Source organism: Tripterygium wilfordii, chromosome 15 (genome assembly GCF_013401445.1).
Source record: "Tripterygium wilfordii isolate XIE 37 chromosome 15, ASM1340144v1, whole genome shotgun sequence".
NCBI classification, from domain to species: Eukaryota; Viridiplantae; Streptophyta; class Magnoliopsida; order Celastrales; family Celastraceae; genus Tripterygium; species Tripterygium wilfordii.
Window position 1 is genome coordinate 1001070 of NC_052246.1, and position 22457 is coordinate 1023526.

At 37.7% G+C, this 22457-nt stretch overlaps 3 protein-coding genes and 1 non-coding gene across 4 annotated transcripts; 2 read left to right on the forward strand and 2 right to left on the reverse strand.

Annotated features, from left to right (window-relative positions):
- The first annotated feature begins 1668 nt into the window (after positions 1–1668).
- On the forward strand, positions 1669–7107 carry LOC120016996 (protein LONGIFOLIA 1-like). Its single transcript, XM_038870026.1, has 7 exons — positions 1669–1906; positions 2003–2318; positions 2519–2694; positions 3158–3228; positions 3594–5651; positions 5751–5901; positions 6075–7107. The coding sequence occupies exons 3-7, from the start codon at positions 2544–2546 to the stop codon at positions 6908–6910; spliced, it is 3267 nt and encodes a 1088-aa protein (XP_038725954.1). The 5' UTR covers positions 1669–1906; positions 2003–2318; positions 2519–2543; the 3' UTR covers positions 6911–7107.
- A 451-nt stretch (positions 7108–7558) lies between these two features.
- TRNAT-CGU lies at positions 7559–7630 on the forward strand. Its single transcript has one exon. It is a non-coding gene; the product is annotated as a tRNA-Thr (tRNA).
- An 88-nt stretch (positions 7631–7718) lies between these two features.
- LOC120017005 lies at positions 7719–13156 on the reverse strand. Its single transcript, XM_038870039.1, has 9 exons — positions 12737–13156; positions 11792–11877; positions 11093–11559; positions 10037–10297; positions 9455–9572; positions 8862–9095; positions 8622–8746; positions 8157–8239; positions 7719–8081 (listed from the first exon to the last, which is right to left on the reverse strand). The coding sequence occupies exons 1-9, from the start codon at positions 12761–12763 to the stop codon at positions 8013–8015; spliced, it is 1470 nt and encodes a 489-aa protein (XP_038725967.1). The 5' UTR covers positions 12764–13156; the 3' UTR covers positions 7719–8012.
- Positions 13157–13195: 39 nt separating this feature from the next.
- LOC120017006 lies at positions 13196–19286 on the reverse strand. Its single transcript, XM_038870040.1, has 8 exons — positions 19001–19286; positions 17837–17922; positions 16631–17100; positions 15180–15764; positions 14705–14822; positions 14278–14511; positions 14053–14177; positions 13196–13761 (listed from the first exon to the last, which is right to left on the reverse strand). Exons 1-8 carry the CDS (start codon positions 19025–19027, stop codon positions 13559–13561), a joined length of 1848 nt encoding a protein of 615 aa, XP_038725968.1. The 5' UTR covers positions 19028–19286; the 3' UTR covers positions 13196–13558.
- Positions 19287–22457: the final 3171 nt, after the last annotated feature.

Below are 22457 nucleotides of genomic sequence, written 5' to 3' on the forward strand. Positions count from 1 at the left end.
TATATATAGATATATATTCATTTCTTTTAACCAAGAATAATTTATCAGTTGTCACTTAAAAAAAAATAATTGCATCAACTTAGAATTGAAATAATCTCAATCTCGAATGAGATTCATTGTGCTCTATATCTAGATACTAGGATTGGATATAGGCTAATTTCAAGTGGTTATGTGTGTGTATATATATATATATATATATATATTCACCCTAGTCTCAATATCAACAACTCAACATAATATATTAGATTATACATGTGCATTATTGTTAGTTAGCTTAACATTTCATGGAAAAACCCAAAAATATATTTAGAGTGAGGATTGGATTTGTACATACAAGACATGTACATAAAATCATATGACATGAATGACGACCAATGAGGGGACACAGAGACCATATTTACTATTGGAACGCACGTCTCTTTAATTTACATATTCGTTCATGTATTTGTTCCATCAAAGGTGTCCTAGTCATATTTTCATTATTATCTTACACACACATGTATATATAGATAAGAAATGATTTTACGAAATAGATTTAATTTACATAAATTCAGAAAACCAAGTGGAAAGAGGTCCATCACCCACACTCTTATCAGACCCAATTATCCATAAAATCAATTGCCAGCAATTTTGGTCTGTAAATTAATGAATTGTGTGTGTATAGTTTGTTACCTAACCAACTGCCAATTCAAGGTTTTGACCAAGTCAATACAATTATATAATGTCCTAATTAACTAATCTATATGTTCCAAGAAACATAACCAATTAAAACCATGAATTAATTACCTCTTATTATGAATGTATCAATTTACACACAAAATACATTAAAAACATACTGCAATTAACCAATTTGTTTAAATTACTAGCTTTAGCCCACCATGTCTTATGCTGTTTTCACCAATCAAATCAATGATTAATTATGTTGGGTTGGAGTAGTTGAAGTAGGCATTTGATCATTCAATAAAGGTAACATTGCATGAATTTTAGTTAAATATCTTTAATTATGTTAAATAGAAGATCCTCTCTAACTCTACATCTTATATGTATCAAAAAGAAAAACATCATTGGTTTGCTTGTCCTGTCTTGCTCGTTTGGTGTGCTTGAACATGCTTCCCTCACATGCATATATATATCGAGAGAGAGAGAGAGGTGGGCAGCCATGTGGGCTAGGAATCTGAGAGGTACTATCATTTGCAGTCCCCTAAATTACAAATGTTTTTATTTTTTTATTATAATTCTGTTACTATTTTATTTATATTTATACCTTCATTAATTCCTCCTACATATATATAGAGTCACATTTCCAGGAGAGTAGTCAATAGCCATTATCTTTGAGTTTGAGATTATTTAAAAATTACTACTTATATCGAATGTTGGAATTACTAACTTATTTTTTAAGGATCTGTGAGCAGCCTAACTTACCAAAATGTCCTCATCAACTGAAAAAAGAAATGGGTTGTAGTAGTTTATATATATTGCACAATGATTAGTGAGCATGGGAAAAGTAAATTATGGAGAAGTGAAAACACATAAATTAAGCAAAGCTAATGGATGGTAGAGGGGCTCAATGAAATGGCATGATTTTTTAAATATTTAACAAAATGGAGAATGTGTAGAAGGGCAATATGATAAAATAACCGCTGACAAGTGTAAGAGAAACTTGCACATCCTTGCACCATGTAACCCAGGAAAACTAAATTGGCAAAAGGCCAAAACACACATTCTTCATATAGCAAACCTTCTCTTTTATCTCTTCCATTTTTGTTATTTCTTAAGGAAACTCCCTTCCTGGATCTATGCGGATTGCTTGGAGGTCATGTTGTGCTCATTGAAATGGGTTCTGGGATTTGGGTCACCTTCTTTATAGACTTTCCACTTCAAAGGTCAATGATGAAAACCCATTAAGGTATTTTTCAGTTTCACATTCTGATTCCCATTTATAAGGTTGTCTCTGGATATATTCTTTCTGTATTCCTTGATTGTTGCAAAAATTTGGCTTCAGGTGTGGATTTTGACTGGAAAGAGACCAATTTGATCTGGTGGGATTGATATATGCCAAAATGTTTGCTTTTTCCTCAGCTGTTATAAGAAAACTTTGGGTTGTAGGAGTGATTTATGAGATGTGTTTCGGAAACTCATTTATTGTGTATTTTGGGTAAATTCTGCTTTTGGAACGGCAGTATTTGGGTTTATATGTGCTAGGGAATTTTTTTGTGCTTCAATCTTGCACATTATCAAGGGAACGCGGAGGATTAGGGAAGAGAAAGGCAGAAGCTATAATTTTATCATTTGCTTCAAATGGAATTTTGGTTTCTGAGGTAAAGTGAAGTTTATAGGGGGTGTGAAATTTGATCACTCAATTGAGTCATCAAAGCGTTGCCTTGGTAGTTCATAAATCTTTGCGAAATCACAGCTTCCAATACTGTTGAAGATCCTTAGATTCAGTTTTGATTAGGGATAGTTTGATTCTCTAGTTTGAATAGGCAATTGACTATCTGGACTGGGTTTCTTTCAATAGTTCTTGGTGAGAAGAGGAAGAAAGAATGGCTGCAAAACTCCTACATTCTTTAGCGGATGAGAACCCAGATTTGCAGAAACAAATAGGATGCATGACAGGGATTTTTCAAATCTTCGATCGTCACCATGCCCTCACCGGCCGGCGTCTGAATCAAAAGAGGCTTCCCCCAGCCAGAGGTTATTTTCTAACCCGTTAGTCCGTCAGTTTGGGCTTCTATTAGTTGTTTGCACGGCTGTCTTTCTCTTCATCTGGACTTTGTTAAGGAGTCTTTCTTGCCTCTTTACAGATTATCTTCAGCAGCATGTTTGAACTGTTTTTTATTTGTTTTGTGAATATAGCAACTAAAATTCTTAATCTAGAACTGCTCAGTAAGTTCATATTTAACAAATTTGCTGACGCAGACGACTTGTAACATACTCTGTATCATGTCCTCTGGAAATAATCTTCTATTGCGTTGCACATGGACTACAATGTTTTTTTCCTTTCTTTTCTTTTCTGAAATCCGATTCATTCTCAAAAAACTCCCTTTCTATATTCTCTGGTTTATCTATGCTATCTTATGCTAATTGGCTATTTCCTTATCGCATAAATATTTAAGTGTACTAGCATTTTGGCTTTAATGCTTTTGCCTGGTTGTAGGTGATTACCATTTAAATAGTGGCAACTTTGAAGGAGAATCGTTTAATGCAAACCACCATCAGGGAGCTACTGTAAGTGCTCTTATTTTCCCGATTCTACATCTTCTATCTGTCACATAGGTATTTCAAGAAGTTCTGGGAGCATTACCTGTTTCCACAATAAATAAGACAAAGGATTGCTTTGCTCGGCCTTGCTTTTTGACACAATTTCTTCCATGAACTATGCTTTGCCTGATTGATTTGGTGAATGGTCCAATATCCATTTGTTGCATATTGTGAATATTGGATTCAATTTCTGGGCTCTCTCTCACTCACATTGACACACACTTTTGGACTTCTCATAACTGCTGTGGCTTGTCTACTATACTTTCATGAGATTTAGTATGTAGCTGTGAAGACTTTTTTTCATGCTCTAGTCAATAAACTTGTGATTGCAGGACGTGTGTTTAAACAAAGGTGTGAATGAGAAGCAAAGATATTCTACAGAATCATCAAGAGCCTCTTTCTCGTCCTCTTCTTCATCTCCATCATCCACTTTTGACTGTAACAAAACTGCTCAGCGACAAACCTCTTCCTTGGACAGAATCGTATATCATGAAGCTCCCTTACGAGATCCAGTGATGAATCAACTAAGTACCTCTCCACATTTTGGGTGGCAGTCCGTTGATCTTAGAGATGTGGTCAAGGATTCTATGAATAGAGAAATGAGAGGTCTGCAAGTTAAAGCAAAAGAGAAAGCTGGAAGCCAGCCTGTTAGACACGGAGATTCTCCGAGGCCATTTCAGCCATCTGTGGATACTTCTTATGTAGTTGGGACTAATGGGAAGCATAATGTAGCTTCTGATCTAAAGGAGTCCGTTAGAGCTCTTACTGAACTCAGAGAAGCTCCTTGGTACTATAATGAAGCTAGAGAACTTCCTAGATCATTGTGTGAAGCAAAAGATGGGCATTGGCATTCAATAGCAAAGGATGCTCCTCGTTTTTCTTATGATGGACGAGAGATAAATCGTTTATCTTTTGAATCACGAGATACTTTTAAGTTTATTCCGAAATCGAAAGAGCTTCCCAGACTTTCACTTGATAGCCAAGAACGTTCAATGCAAGGCTCCAACTCCAATTCAAGACGAAATTACCTGTCAAGTAACTTACACAACAGTGCCAACACAAATGGCAGAGCCTCTAATGCACAATGCTCAGAGATTCAAAAGCGACCTCCTAGTGTTGTAGCCAAGTTGATGGGATTGGAAGCATTGCCAGATTCAATCTTAGCTTGTGATAGTCAGTTGGGTTCATCTAAAATCGGTCTAGTTGAAAATAATGATCGTGTGACAAGTTCACTGAAAGTAAATGACTTAAACAGGCCAATCCGGATTCCCAGGTCCCCAATAAATTTGTCCAAAGATCCAACATCACCACGATGGAAAACTGCTGACGTGGTCATGAAACCCATATCAAGTTCTAGGGTTCCAATTGAACCGGCACCGTGGAGGCAGCTTGGTGGGATTCAAGGTTCTCAAAAACCATCAGGCAGGCCTGTAAAAGTTTCAGTAAGGATGCCAAACTCTTTCCCTTCTGTTTATAGTGAGATTGAGAAGAGGTTGAAGGATATCGAATTTAAACAATCAGGAAAGGATCTCAGAGCTCTAAAACAGATCCTGGAAGCAATACAAGCAAAGGGTCTCCTGGAGAGCAGAAGTGAAGAACAGGCTTCACATTTTGGAACACAAAGAGACTTTGAGCGAAAGTGTACGAGTCCCAGTCAAAATCCGACATTCCTGAGCCAACAAAACCCCCAGAGAAATCATGATATTTCCTCTACAAGCAAGACTTGTGACTCTTTCGGGTCATATGAATCCCCAATTGTGATCATGAAACCTGCGAAACTTATTGAGAAATCTGGTATTGCTGCATCTTCTGTAATTTCGGTTGATCGCCTTGCCAGCCTCCATAAACTACCAAGCAGTGCCTCCGTAGAAGGCAAAAAGTTTTCAACTACTAATCGAACAGCTAAAGATCAGTCTTCTAAAATCTTGAACAGTGATAAGAGAGCCAGCAGCAGTAATGTAAAATCAACAGAGTCACTGGCAAGAGCTCAGCAATTGCCGAAAGAAAGCATCTCGAATTCTGTAAAGAGCGCAGGATCTGTGAGCCCAAGACTGCAACAAAAGAAGCTGGAGTTGGAGAAGCGATCTCGTCCACCTACCCCTCCATCTGATTCAAACAGACCTAGAAGGCAATCCCAAAGGCAGTCAACAGAATCAGTTTCCCCTGGTGGAAAACTCAGAATCAAATCTTCCAATTCCCAACCAAGTGATGACCAGCTGAGTCAGATAAGCAATGACTCAAGAACTTCAAGTCACCCTGGAGATGACCTACCTCTACAATTAGACATCAATGTTATCCTCAAGTCAAATACAGATTTGGATGCCAGCTTTAGCGAGTACTCCACAGAGATCAGTAGCCAGAGTACATCCATGAAAGCTGCCAAAAACCTGGTTAGTGGCTCACTGGAGAATTTTTAGCTGTTTTAGACATGCGATATCTATTTCACAGTCCTGTTTATCTAGTTTACATATCTTATTTGTGCATTTCAGAAATCAACTTCAAGGTTGGAAGACGATGGATTGTTGGTGGAACTTCCGGCAGTGGGTCTCGAACATCGAAGTCCTGTGTCCGTCCTTGATATCTCAGTATATAGGGATGATGCACCCTCCCCTGTGAAGCAGACTCCAAATGAACTCAAAGGTAAAGAATCTACATCCTACAAATTCACTTTGATGTGGCACAACCGAAACTTTTTCTCTCTGTTGTCTCTCATTTAGACACACACACACACACACATATAGGCTTGATTTTTTGTCCCACCAATTCTCATTTAACCATACATATTCTCGTTTAACTATACATGTATGGTGCAGTTAATGTTGTTCAAGATTCTGAAGATGGTTGCAGAGAATATCATTGGAGCCCTGCAGATGATTGTTTATCTAACACAGTGGGTTCTGGTATAATATCAGAGATCAGTCGCAAGAAATTACAAAATGTAGAGAATTTGGTGCAAAAGCTTAGAAGACTTAACTCCACCCATGATGAAGCAAGGACAGATTACATTGCATCCCTCTGTGAGAACACAAATCCAGATCACAGATACATTTCTGAAATATTGTTGGCTTCAGGCCTCTTACTTAGAGATCTTGGCTCTGGCCTGTCAACATTTCAGCTCCACCCATCTGGCCACCCCATTAACCCTGAGTTATTCTTTGTTTTGGAGCAAACCAAGGCTAGCTCTTTGCTTTCAAAAGACAAAGTCAGCCCTAGAAAATTTTACAATATAAAGCCTGACCATGAGAGGTTGCAGCGCAAACTCATATTCGATGCTGTCAGTGAAGTTCTTGTTAGAAAGTCAGATTTAATGGGGATCTCAACGGAATCATGGTTGAAGTCAGATAAACTGGCAAAGAAGACACTGAGTCCACAAAGGCTTCTGAAAGAATTATGTCTGGAGATAGAACAGCTTCAAGTCAACAAGTCACACTGTAGGTTAGAAGATGAGGAGGACGGATTGAAGAGCATCTTGTGGGAGGATGTAACTCGTCGATCAGAAAATTGGACAGATTTTAATGGCGAGGTGCCTTCGGTAGTCTTAGATGTCGAGAGGTTAATCTTTAAGGATTTAGTTGATGAGATTGTGCACGGTGAGGCAGCTAGCTTGCTAAGTAAACCAGGTAGGCGTAGCCAGCTATTTGCGAAGTAGTGGCTTTTCCGCAAAACTGCATTCCGTTTGCTCTTGTTGCATTTCTTTTTGTTGTTGAACGTAAAATATATTGTTGGTGTGAAATGGATTTGTGGTGGATTTCAAAAGAAATTGTTTTTTGATTATGACATCATAAAATCTTCAAAAGAACTGCATATATGAAGCTTGTTTTTTCCTCAAGGCCTCCATGACTTTTTTGGATTCGTTCATGGAAGTGATTTTCTTGTCATCTTTTGTTTTCCTAATCAAGTAGCATACATAAAGCCTCCATTTCGATAGAGGAGTAAATGTAACATGGAGCCATCAGGCAGACAGGCACAACCGCACAAGCTGTGTTGTCAAATGTCAATATGAATACGAATAATGTCTCTCTTGGTTGTCTCTTCTTACCTAAAATATATCAAATGAACTGCACCATCTTCTAGGGTTGGTGAATGCAGCATGTTACTGATAACCCTGACATATGAAATCAGCCCAAGAAAGGGGCAAAAATAAAAAATAAAAAACGAGTAGTGTTCTATAATATCGCTTTATCAACAAAGTGTATTACGACACGTCGACATCAGAGTTTGTATTTAACTTTCGTTTGAATAATCTCATCCCGATCATATAAATATATTATCTCTTGCGAGAAAAGTGGGCAGATTGGCCTCCATAGCATAGTGGTAGTGCGTTCGCTTCGTAAGCGAAAGGTCGCGAGTTCGATCCTCGCTGGGGGCTGAATTTTCTTTTTGTTTCGTTTTTTTTTTTTTAATAATATAGCATAGTAGGTTGTGCATTCGCTTCGTACAAAAAAGGTTTTCCCATGTACGTGTGTGTATATATACGGTTAAACATTATAATATAAGGCACAAACAACCCTTATAAATGGTACCTACCATAGTACCAGTTATATATTGATATATTCTACAACTATGAGTGGAATGACAATTCTACCCCCCGTACCTACAGTATGCCTGCTCAGTAGAGTTTCATAGAAATATCCAGCAAACAAGTCGAGGAATCCTACTGTTTTTCTACACTTTCCAGTAATTTTCTTCTGTTGAATACCAGAATCCACTTTGAACAGTCTTAATCTTCCATTGGGTCTTCTGATTACATGTCAAGAGCCTCCAGCTTCCCTTCTTGAAGAATCTGTGAGAACAGCCATCTCTGCAGGTCGTCCTTCCATCTATCATGTTTATTTTTATGTCATTGTCATATATTGCAAACAAAACTAGCAAAGGAAGTTCCTTTGTTACCTTACCTGTACAGAACTTTTACCATTTTTGACATGATTGAAGACTCCCCACAAGAAACGTTCTGTCTTCTTCAATCTCATACAAACACCTATGAACACAAAAGGTCTAGTCATTTTCCCAAAGACAAATGAGAAAATTATGTAAAAAGGACACTTATCGGCCAAGCATGAAGTTCAGGAAATAAAGAGGACCAACAATCACTAGTTTCTGTAGTAAGGTTACCAAACAATCCAGCCAGTTAGGAAACATGCATCAACAAATCATTAGTCAATACCAACGCAAGTATTCTAGATATGGATAACATTTCTTCTATACATCCCTTCTGAAACATAAATAAAATATGGTTGCAACTTTAGGAAAGAGTATAATCAATGAAGTTTAACTAAAAGCCATTAAAATAATAGAAAGCATCCATGATTACTGTAAAGATAAATAATTACTAAATGTTACAGAAAACAGAGAGCTCTCACCTTTTGAGTTGACATGCAGCTGTTCAGAAGTAAAAATCAGCAACTCCACACCATCAATGTAACTTACCATCACAGAGTTTTTGGTATCCATAAGCTCAAATAAGTCGGAAATATTCTGCTTGGCTCTATGAGTCAAAAGGGAGGTGTAATTAGGAAGGCGACAGTAAATTATTTCCAAAGAATTAAAATATAAAAGAAACGCAAAGATCAGATACACAAAGATCACATGACAAGACAAACCTCTTAGTATCATGAGCAGGAAAAAAATACAGTGCAATATCATCTAAATTGGGGCAATCATTCTGGAATAAATCCACCCAAATATGCTGCCGTGGAAGCAGTATCACTTCAAGGACAGTGGGCATTTTCCTTGAAAATTCTGAGGCTTTACGGTGGACTATGCATGGTGGTTGAGCTTGGAATCCATCATGGAATTCATACCCTTCAACAGGATCATGCAATTGGAAGCCTCCCCTTTGGCAAAAAGTAAAAGAACACATAAGTAGGCAAGCAATGCTACATTCATATTGTTGTGCAGGCAAAACTTTCTAAAATACTAAAATGAATTTTTAAAATTTTACAGACAAAAGTACAGATGTTTAATCTAAAAAATATTTCAGGATGCTCAGACACAAACTTATGTTCTTTAACTTCAAAGGAAGTAAGAAACATGCAGATAAATTAATTATTCTAAAAATGAAACTCTCAAACTTTCTGCTCATATCAAATGATAGCATAACCTTGCAAATGCAAAGAGACTACATATTAGCAAACAGCAACATAAAGATACAGAATCGATCATAAATGTCAATTGAAAGCCATAGAGTACTCACCTCCAAGTAGAAACTTTAGCAGGGAGGTAATCACGATATAACATAAGCTTTTCAAGATGCTGGCCACTTTCTTCAGGATTGGTATTCCTAGGTTCAGCAGGATCTTGCAAGTTAATGCCTGAAAAGGGGTAACAACATAACATGAGAAATAAGAAGATTAGGGAACAAAGAAGAAGAAGAAAACACTCTCACTAATGGATAAAAGCTAAAATTCACAGAACAGTGACCTTGCTACCGGAAGTCCCAACTGGAAAATAATGTCGATCAGGAGATACCTTCATTCTTAACATAAGAATGATCATAGATCTGGATAATGTGAAATGCAGTATCCTCCGTGCAATTCAAACATCCACTTCCAGAAAGAGTGAAACAGAAGAATCTAAATTGATAAAATGTATATGAACAAAGTATATACATTTTAGAAGGATGGAATATCATTTTAATAAAAATGCAAAAAAATTTCCTACTCTCTTAAATCCCATACTATTTTTTAAGGGATTAATCATAACATAACTAAAAAAGCTAATCGTAACATGATTGCCAACCAACTAAGTCCACAACGATATAGAGAGATTCCACTACCTGAACCAAACATGATGGGAGGATGCCTTGATGATGAACCTTTAAATGGTTTGTTTGTCATCCTTTCTTTGTTCCTATCCTCAGTATCAACTTCTTTGGCAGGTAAAATGTCTTCAAACATGTTGGGAGGACGCTCTGATGGAAAACCTTTGCATGATAGGTTTGTTGCCTTTTCTTTGTTCACATCTGGACTTACAACTTTGTTGGAGGGTAACTTGGCTTCCAACAGCAGTTCCTCACAAATATGATCTTCTGCATGAGCTGCAATTGCATAATATTTAAGTACATCTTCAGCTCAGGAAGCCAAAACCAAAGCACTGAGAATGGATTTATATGGTACAATGGCCGCTATTAACAGGTCCATTAAACCCACCACCAATGCACTTTGAATGAAAACTTGAAGTCTGTGAAGATGCATTTGAAACTCGACTGAGTAACTAAATTAAAACATTAGAAATACAAAATAATTGAGTAAAGAAGTACTATAGATTTGCATCCATTGTGTTCATTTATAATGGTCAGCTCTATTAGTCTATCTAATCCATCTTTCTAAACTTAAGGAATACAAATGGAAACTTCATCACTATGCCGAAATTTCACCTTAATCAGGAATACTAATGTTCAACTGACATACACAACATAACTTTTACCTTCCAAAAGTGCCTATGACTGCAAACAATGGACTGTTCTTTCTTCTCATCATATTTAACTACATCTTCAGCTCAGGAAGCTAAAACAAAGCACAAAGACTGGCATTTATTTAGTATGATTGCCTCTATTAACAGCTCCATTAAATTCACACCCTACCACCTAAAGCACTTTCATTGAAAACTTGAAGTCTTTTGACTAATAAACATAATCAATTTTGTTCAACATTTCTAATAGAATCCATTCGTTAAAATGTATGGGCTAAGGAGATTAAAATAATGCCATAAACATGTTGAAATTATGACGCTAGAGATGATATGCAGTTATGCACATTTCACCTTTCAAAATCTTTTCGATTTATGCTGACTAGCAACCAAAAACAAAGAAGGAAGACCTTTCATTTTTTACCTTTTGAGTCCTTTAATAAAGCGGACGTTTTTTGGTTTCTCTCAGAACTGACTCGTCTACTGACATGTCTCACAGACTCTGCAGGAAAAAAACTAGGATTTGATTTCACCTTTGGAGGGGAGAACCTGGGAGTGACAGCTCTAGATGCAGAGGATGTCCTCCTAGAGCTAGGTGTAACAAACTTCGACACACTAGGTTTTAGTCTAAAAGCAGGTTGCATGGACATTGCAGCTCCTGATGATAGCCTGATGACTTCTTCAGCAGGGAGAAATTTCACTTTTCCAGTTTGAACAGGCCTCAACTGTTTTTTAGGCAACTGCCTAACTAATTCATCGCAACATTTGCTGTCGCTTGCTGGATTCAAGTAATCTTCCTTCAGATCAGGTTTTGGAGAGCCATCAGCATTTTCGCATGCTTCACAAGTCCATACTTCAGGGAGCTCCATGTTAAATTCCCGCATACAGTAACTGCAAAAGGAAACATGGTATCATATTCCAAGTCAAGGGTCAATAAAAATCGAAACACTATAACGGCTTCCCAATGAAGTGGATAAATTTAAATGACCTCGCAAGAAACATGATGCTTCTAAGTTATCATTTGATCGATAATTCGATCTCATTTCACCACATCGATATTTCATCGATGTGATGAAAATGAACACACATGCACAATGAAAAAAGTGCAGGAAGTTCATCTTACATGTGCTCGCAAGCAGTAGAGCATCTAGAGCAAGTTGCAAGTACTTCCGCATAACCAATATGACCACATATATTACAAAGTTTGTCCTGAAAACACAAAATAGGATTTCGTTAAACATACACCCATGTAAGCAATGGAATGGATAACAATATTCATATAGTAAAAAGAAGCCAAATATTCCACAAACATTTCAATTTCCATAAAATTGAAAAACTATCATGAAGTCAAGGGCTAACAATTATTATATGTATTCAAGGAACAGCTCCATTTATGCCTAGCAAGGGAAAGCACCTCAAATTATCTTCTTCTTTTTAATAATAATTTATATGAAAAATAAAAAGGGAGAGGCTCAACAAATCCATAAAAAACATACAAGCATCCCATAAACAGAGAAATTTTAAATAAAAAAAATAAAATCTGCAATGGATAGACCTCAGAAGTGTCTTAAATATCAGCAACGGGGTTCTCAGCAACTAATTATAACCTTTTATTTCTGCTTATCAGAAAAAATAACTTCTATATCTTTCCAGGTGGAAATCCTATGGAAACAAACTGGTAGTTCAAATCAACCAACACTTCTAATGGTTTTACTACCAAAACCCTCCACCAATCTAACCCCTCACCTTCTAGGAAGAGCTCACTGGACTACAAAAGTTTGAAGACCATTGACACATCCTACTTGAAATTATAGTATACACACAGCCATGTCCGCATATATCCCTACCAGCATCCACCTTCTCCACCACCAAATCCCTACCCATACCCACCCCTTCCAACGGAATCAAGGATTAGTCCTCCCAATTCAATCGATCTCATCTTAACAAGGAATTGAAAGGAAAAATTCATGAGAGTGAGAAGTTGGTTCGGTGAATGAAAACCCATACTCTATCATGACGAGGCACAAACCCAAAAAATAATGCAAATATTTGACAAAAATCATTTGACCTGATTATCGGAAGACATGATAGCCATTTTCTGCGCTTCACAGAGAAATGCAAGGCTTCATAAAAATTTTCCTCTCCTAGAAGCCGAAGCGCTGAGATGGCTATGGAAAGCCGGAAAGAATTTTTCAGAAGTCAGAGAGGCAATGTCTGGTATGTATTTTGGAGGTTGTAGGGAAAATGTCATAGCCTGTGCTGTGCTTATTCTTGAATGCCCTCATGGAAATGCCTGGAAAAGTTAACGGAAAACGCTCTCTGAAAAAAACGTAGTTCCAAAACCGACGAGTTTCACCGGAGGCAGCGCAAAGTACTTCAGCGAAAAACGGAGGTTTTCGAAGCCGTAAGGGTGGCCGTAGCTGGGAAGAGGAAACGTTTAATGGCCAAAGTAGCAGAGGACAGAAAATAGAAAGAGTGTGATTAGCCGTTGAGACTTGAGAGACCAAACAGAGCCAAAAATGGAAAATTGCAATAAAACTTTTTTCGAAAATTTTGTCAATTACTTCCAAGAGAAGCGCATCTCCAAGCCCACGAGAAAATATATGGGCCATCTGACAGACCAAAAAATAGCCCAAGTAGTCAGAACTCTAAACAGAGGCCCACATTTGAAGCCTTATTAAAGCCCTAAGTAAGTCCAAGTTATAATAGCCCAAAACCCAGCCCATGAAAGTATAACCCAAAGCAGCTCTCCTGAGTAAAACTGCGTACATTGCTAGAACCTTGTACACAAGATTTTTTTTATTCTACCTAAGAGATTGCTAATATACAAAAGCTTAAGATTGTTTTCCTTCAGCTTCCACTAATGTCTGTCAAATAGCAGGATCAACGTTCATTCAGGCTCTCGATATCTTGGCGGCAGTCTTCTTGCGACTCCCCTTGGTCGAGAGCTTCCGGCAAGCATTTTTGAAGAATCTTGTAGAACAGCTCCGTCTCTGCCGGTCAGGTCCACATTGGAGTCATCAACTCCTCCACCTTTAACACGACGGAAGAGTCCCCACAAGAGGCACGGTGTCTTTGCCATCCTCAGAACATCTATGAACACAGAAGGTTAAGAATCATGAAGCTAAGTAGCCAATCACATGCGAAAAATATGGCCAAAAAACATACACTATGACAGACAGGTAACAAGAAAAATACAATTGTTTAATAACAAAAATATGTTTATAAAGAATGTCTAAACCCTTCTGGAAGTCAAATGAAATACGGGAGTAAGTTTAGGAAAGTGTATAATAGATGAAGTTTAACTGAAAAAATTTATAAAGCATCCATGTTTATTGGGAAGGTGGAAGGAAAACTAAGGATGAAGAAAATGAGAACTCTCACCCTTTGCGTCCACATGCAGCCGTTTAGACGTAAATATCAGCAACTCCACATTGTCCATGTTACATATCATCACTGAATTTTGGGACTCCAGAAGCACAGCTAAGTTGGCAATCTTCTGCCTAGCTCTATGAGACAAAGGAAGTTATTAAGTCAACGTGTTACAACAAATTATTTCTAAATAAAAAAAAAAGTAAAAAAACTGAAAGATCGGATGACAGAACAAACCTCTCAATATGGGTAGAAGGGAAAAAATACAGTGCAATGTCATTTAAATCTGGGTAATCGTGCTGGAACAAATCCACCCAAATATGCTCTCTACGAAGCAGCCTCGCCTGAAGGATTGGGGGCATTTTCTTTGAAAATTCTGTGGCTTTACTGTGGGCTCTGCATGGGGGCTGAGCTCGGAATTCATAACAATACTCACATTGGTCAGTAGTACTGCGGAATTTGATGCATCCCCTATGGCAAAAGGTAAAAGAACAAGTAAGTGGGCAAGAAATTCTATAGGAAGTTTGTGTGTGAAAAAGTAGAACATTCTCCTCGTATTAAATGATGAAAAGGCATGGGATTTCTTAGATAATACACGGGTAGCAACATAAAGATGTAGGACATATAGTTCAAATATGCCAATTGAAAGCCATAGATAACTCACCTCCAGATAGAATTTTTAGCCGGGAGATGATAACGATAAAAACTAAGCTTCTCAAGAAGCTGGTCTCTTTTTTCAGGATTAGTAGTCGCAGCTTTAGCAGCTTCTTGAAACTTACTGCCTGAAAAAGTGTCAAAACACTAATAGGGGAACAAGAAGAATTAAGGGAAAAAAAGAAGAAGAAGGAAACACAGGCCATAGTTAAAAATTTTGTTCAAGAGATAGAATCACTCTTAAGATAGGAATGATCATAGATTTGGTTATTGTCAGATGCAGGAGTTTCTAAATTGGCAAAAGGTATTTATATGCAATTAGGAAAGATGGAGTTCATAAAATTTAAGTATGTAACCTGAATAAAAAAGAAAAATTAGTGAAATATACAATTAGGTTAGTGCTTATCAGCTAAAACAAAATATGCTTAATGATAACCTGACTGTCCACCAGCTAAGTACACAAAAATATATAGGGATTCCATTACCTGAGCCAAACGTGGAAGGAGGATGCCTTGATGATGAACCTTGGCATGGTTCATTCGTTGCCTTCTCTTTGTCATTGTATTGCATTTGAACTTCTTTGGCAGGTAAAATGGCTTCAAAAATGTTGACAGGAGAACTTGACGATGAACCTTTGCATGGTTTCATCATTGCATTTTCTTTGTTTGTATCACAAGTTTTCACTTGTTTGGCAGGTAAAATAGCTGCAAGCGTGTTTGCCGGATTACTTGATGATGAACCTTGGCACGGTTTGTTCATTGTCTTCCCCTTGTTCGTATCAGTTGTTTGAGCAACTTTTGCAGATAAAATGGCACCCGGAATGTGGGCAGGAAGCCTTGATGATGAGCCTTTGAGGGGTTTGTTAATTGTCTTTCCTTTGTTTGTATCGAGCTTTTCTAATTCTTTGGAAGGTAAAATCACTCTAAAAATGTTGGGATGATAACCTGATGGTGAAGCTTTGCATGGTTGGTTCATTGCCTTTTGATTGGTCACACCTGGACCCTCAACTTCCTCTGCAGGTGAAATGGCTTCAAAAAACTGTTCCACACAAATATGTTCTCCAGCATGAGCTGCACTTGCATTAGAATTAATTACATCTCCAGCTCAGAGAACTAAAACAAAGCAATTATCTATGGAGTATGGACTAAATTAACCAGTCCATTAAATTCACACCCATACCACTTAAATGGACTTCAATTGAAAACTTGAAGGGTGGTAGAGAAATTTAAAATTCAAATGAAACTAAATTAAATATTAGTTGAATGAAATACGAATGGACTGAACGAAGACCTATACATGTGAATATGTGATTAGTAAACGTTAAAAGTTATATAAAGTACAATGTAATCGAGTCAACAAGTATTATAGGTTTGCATCTGATGTATCCATCACAATGGTCAGATCTATCACATCCCTATTTTCTACACTTTAGGAACACAAGTTTTGAAAATAATTAAAAATGCAACACACAGTTCAAAAACATTCCTGTAGTGAAGGTGAGGTCCAGGAAAGACTAATGTATATAGCCTTACCCCTCGCATTGCAAAGTGGCCGTTCCTATGACTGGAACCTGTGATGCCTGGGTTGCAATGAAGCAACTTCACCACTATGCCAAGATTTCACTTTACTTAGGAATACAAATGCTAAACGGAAATACAGAACAAAACTCTTACCCATTTAGTTCCCCCAACTCAACTTCCACATGTGCCACATCTTCATCTGATGGTATTATATCAAGCCAACACCACATACACCATGCTGAATATCTTATTCTGTCTAGAGTATCACCTCAAAAGATAAAGGAGACGAAAAGACAAATTATAATCACTAGAAATGATACACGCATGTTGCCTATAAAATTACTATCAATTTTCACATTGGTTCCAACTTTCTTTAACTAGCAATTGCAAACATAGGACATGCAGTTCTTTTTTACCTTGAGAATTCTTTGATACCACAGACGTCTTTTGGTTTCGTGCTGAACTGAGTTGTGTACTGCCATCTCTCAAAAGCCGTGAAGGAAAAAGTCTAGGATATGGTTTCGACTTTGGAGGGGGAAACTTGGGCACGACAGCACTAGACACAGGGGACGTCTTCCTCAAGATGGGTACAATGGACTTTGACAAGGCAGGGTTTTGTCCAAAAGCAGATCGCTGCGATGTGAACACTTCTGACGTTAGCCTGATGGCTTCTTCACTGGGGAGAAACTTCACTTTTGAATTTCGAACGGCCATTGGCTGGTTACAATTAAACCGCCTCACTAGATCATCACAAGATTTTCTGGTCCGTGCTGGAATAAAGATGTTGTCATTCCAATCAGGATCTGGAGTGCCATCAGAAGTATTTGCACATGCTTCACAAATCCATTTTTCAGGGAGCTTCGTGTTGTAAACCTTCATACAGTACCTGGAAAAGGACAAATAGTAGCATATTCCAACACAACAGTCAACAACAATCACAATATTATATCGTCATACAAACCTTAAGTGCCATTATATTCCACCAGATCTACCAGATTCAGCTTTGTATCTAAGGGGGGGAACCAATTATGTTTAACTGGGAATTTTGAACTTTGAACTTAATTGTCGTAGGATACAATCATAGCATATGTATGCAAGTCAAATAAATCAAGAAAGATGAGTATTGAAGCTATACCAAGTCATATGACACTATTCACAAATAAGTTTAACAAAATACTGAAATGCATTTGTTCAACGTTAAAGAAACCCATGTATTGAAGTGTAGAAGTACAAATGAAGTCCTTACCACATTAATCTCTCTCAATCCTCTCCAAATCCCCCAGCGAAGTCACATTTCTTTCCTACTCATGTAGTCTTACAATATTTATCGACAAGCTAAAATGATATACAGCTAATTATGCAAGGAGGAAATCATTTTAGTAGAATTGTAGCTTAATCCAAGGATTACAAAATTAAAAGGTGGAACAGGCCAACAAAAATTTAAATCCCACCTGAATGGAGTCCATACTGCCACCTAGGTCCTTAAAGTGGATAAATTTTTTAAACAACCTTGCAAGAAACATGATGCTTCTAATTTATCATTTCATCACATCAATATTTGACCGATTTGATGAAAATGAACACACATGCACAATGAAAAAATTGCAGGAAGATCATCTTACACGTGCTCACAAGCTGTAGAGCATCTAGAGCAAGTAACAAGTACTTCCTCAAAGCCAATATGACCACATACATTACAAAGTTTGTCCTGAAAACAGAAAATAAGATTTTGTTAAACATACACCCATGTAATCAATGGAATGGATAACAATGTTCATTTAGTAGAAAGAAGCCAAATATTCCACAACCATTTCAATTTCCATAAAATCAGAAAACTACCATGAAGTCAAGGGCTAACATACCATTATATGAATATGAATTCAAGAAACAAATCCATTTATGCCTAGCAAGGAAATCACCTCCAATTTATCTTCTTCTTTTTAATAAAAATTTATCTCACATAAAAGGGAGAGGCTCAACAAATCCATGAAAAGCATTCAAGCATCCCATAAACAGAGAAATTTAAGAAACCTATACACTAAAAAAATAGCTAATAGAGTTAGACAATTAAAAAAAATACTGAACTCTGCAAAAAAATAAAAAAAAAAACTCAAAAGTGTGTCTTAAATATGAGCAAAGGGTTTCTCACTTCTCAGCAACCAATTATGTCCTTAAAAAATAACTTCTATATCTATCCAGGCGTAAATCCTATGAAAACAAACTGGTAGTTCAAATCAACCAACACTTCTAAATTCTAATGGTTTTACTACCAAAGGTCCAAAAAATCCTCCATCAATCTAAACCCTCACCTTCTAGGAACAGCTCACTCAACTACAATAGTTTGAAGACCATTGACATATCCTAATTGAAATTATAGTACAAACTACAAACACAGCCATGCACGCATAATATCCCTACCAGCATCCACCTCCTCCGTCACCAAATCCCTACCCATACCCACCCCTTCCAACGGCATAGTCACAGTTTTGGCCTCCCCCGCCATACCTAAACCCTAGACACCAGCAATAACTCAATCTATCCCAACACACCAGTAATTCAACCCCACCAAAAAAACACTCTGCCATCCTCGTAAACTCATCTTCCCCCTTCAGACAACTTAGGCAAGGGTTAGTCCTCCCTATTCAATCGATCTGATCTTAACAAGGAATTGAAAGGAAAAACTCATGAGAGTGAGAAGTTGGTACGGTGAAGAAAAAGCTCATACTCTATTATGACACGGCACAAACCCATAAAAGAATGCAAATATTGAACAAAAATCATTTGACCTGATTATCGGAGGACATGATATCCATTTTCAGCGCTTCACATAGAAGGGCAAGGGTTCATAAGATTTTCGGAGATTGTAGGGAAAATGTCATGGACTGTGCTGTGCTTATTCGTGAATGCCCTCACGGAAGTGTCTGGAAATTGAAAAAGTTATGGAGAACGCTCTCTGAGAATAAGGAGTTCCAAAGCCGACGAGTTTCAATGGAGGCAAAGCAAAGTACTTCAGCGAAAAATGGAGAATCCCTAAAGCCTAAGAGTGGCTGTAGCTGGGAAAAGGAAACTGTTATGGCAAAGTTGCAGAGGACAGAAAATAGGAACTATGTGACGTTTGAGACCAAACAGAGCCAAAAATGAACAAAACTGCAATATAAAAAGGTTTTTTCAAAACTTGTGCAATTACTTCCAACTCCAAGCCCACAAGAAAAGATCTTGCAGTCTAAGAAACAAGCGGAAGTAGGCCCAAGAAGCATTAAAACTTTGAACAAAGGCCCATATTTGAAGCCTTACTAAAACTTTCTAGCTGGGGCCGGGCAGTGAAAATGGCCCATCTTGATGTTAGGGTGAATGATTTTGAGCCCATTACCATTTGTGGCTGGGCTTAGGCATTAGAGGTATGAGTATTGGGCTGCGAATGATATCTTCAAGCTGCAACATTGGTCCACCGTCCATGGCTCCATGCAATTGACTGGGCCTTACCTAATGGAATGAAGCCCAAAGAGTTGAACATAGAGGACGCATGTGGGCTTAGAACATCCACAATGGGTAGTTGCAATCTAGCACTAGGGGTGAATATCGGGCCGGGTTCCGGGTTATCGGATCGGGTCTGACCCGACCCGGTATTTTTTGTAGGGGAGGAACCCGGTCCGATAACCCTGTTAAAAATAATCGGGCTATCGGGTTCCGGGGCATCGGGTTACCGGGTTACCGGGTCACCCGGTGACCCGGATTGATTTAAGAGGTAGGCCCGGCCCAACACATATTATGATGTATTGATTAATGCTTAAGTTATCAAAGAAACAAAGACTAAAGCAAATCTGCAGTATTGCCAATAGAAATAACCTGGACAATGGACAACCATACATATAATTCATAAATGCATAATTATAAAAAGCTAGTGAACATCAAATATTCAAATCTATTCAAAGCCTCATCAGTTCATCACAATTATTCCATACACAATTACACATTGCCCCAAATGGTAATTGCAAATAGCAAAATACTAACAGTGGTACCACAAGTCCATCTGTGTCATCCTTCCACACCATTACCATAGTCTTTCTTTTAGTTCTAGCCATCTGCATTAACATCATGAAAAACACAATTAGTTCTTAAGAGTATTTAAAAGAAAAATATAATGCAAATTTTACTACTATCGCATGCCCAACAAATTATCGGACAAAATAGAACAAATATTGATGTGCTTGATTCAAAATTACTACAACAAGTCTACAGATTCAAAACTACTAGAACAAATAATCACACTAGAATAACAAATAATCACACTATAATAAATTAGTACAACAGTCTCAAACTGTGTGCTACAATGTATCAAAAAAAATATAATGCAAATTTTACTTTCTTAAGAACAAATAATAATCAATTAGGTTTCAAATTTTCAAAGTTCAACACCCTAAAAAAATTCAGAAGCTCAAACAAGAGGACCTGAGATTATTTGATCTCAGTTCTATTAGATGCACTTAGATTCTAATGAAAACAACTCCTACAAGTTGTAAATCCAAACAACCACGCACCTAGACAGTAAACACAATCTTTTTGAATGCAAGCACCTAAATACAATCAAACTCCATATCAGAAGCACAACAAAGTAACCCAACCCATCTAAATTTCTAATCAATAATCATACACAATTTTACTAAAACACATCCAACTCCTAGTACAAGATAAAACAAGGTGATTTCAATGCGATTATTGTACAGAATGATATTTGCTTCATTTGAAGGGTTTTGCTCAAAAAACCCAGAAAGCACACTAAATTTAGAAAACAATCGGAACATAAGAACCAAAAGTCCTGAATCAAATGAGAACGAATAACACGAACATAATTACTAACCTTACTTGAGATTTCAGATTTGAACCGCAAAACACCTTCTTCAACTGGCGGAGACGAGGAAGTGAGGCTGGCGCAGGGGGGTACACTCTTCAAACAGAGTAGAAGACCCACGACTAAGGCTGGCATAGAGGGGGAGAGGCCGGAGGTGAGGACAGAGTGAGGTCCCGATGATGAGACAGAGTGAGGCAGTCGTCACGAAGAAGAATTTCGTTTAGCGTCAAAGAACCCTAAAGAACAATTTCGTTTTAATGAAATAACGTTTTTTTTCTTTTTATTCTTTATTTTAAAATAAAATTCTGTTTTAATTGGTTATCGGGTGACCCGATAACCCGATATCTCACAAAATACAAACCCGGTACCCGGACCTGTTAACTAAGGTCCGGGCCGGGTTTGGCCCGGTCCGATAAATACCTTATCGGGCTGACCCGATAATGTCCGGGTCGGACCGGGTCTCCGGGTCGGACCGGGTTTCATGACCCCGTGTACACCCCTATCTAGCACTCCAAATAAATCTCTCTCTTCTCCTCTCTCTTAGGTGACAATACATTTCAATACATCTACATCATACTCATTTTCTCCCTTTCTCTTTCTTCCTTTCTATTATCTCTTTTATTTTTCATCACTTCTGTCTTCCTTTTTCATCACCTCTTTATTCCTTTTCATCAATTAAGTGGTGCTCCAAAGATGGAGCACGAACAAATTTTAGAGATATTTTCAAGTGTCATTTTTCACTCATTGTATACATGTAGATAATGCTTAACTTATCAACAAAGTCATATTTCAAGTGCTCCTAATACCTCTCATTGTTATCCATTGTGAGCATCTAACACTCTATTTATAGAGAAAGTATCATCTCAAGTACTCAAAAACCATCCCATTGTGGATGCTCTTACGTTACAATGAGGCACGAGCAGAGTCCCTAATCGGGGGAGTACCGGTGCAATACTGCACCAGTTTTTAACCTACTCACATTTGCAGCCGTCCCATCATTTCAAATAGATCTGACGGCTGTGAACAGGTTTAACGTTCAACTGGTTTTTTTTTTCTAAAGACCGAAATATTACTGCTTAATTTATCAGCTTTCCCCTGTTCTTCTCCAATCTTCAGTATCAACGTTCCCCTCTGTTCTACTCCAGTGAAAGCTGCCACTGTTTGTCTTTAACAGATGAAATTATCGATGCTCATCCCTGCACATAAAAAACGATTTCACGATTTGAACTTCTCAACATCATCTCCTTTCAAATCTCGGCGGCAAGGGGCACAAGGATGGAAAACACGATAGGAATGAGATAGGTGCCCAGGCGTGCTTGTATAATATCGAGAACATGGAACCATCAAAATACATTGTTTTTCAGCCGTTCTTAAGAAAAACTGAGATAAAGATA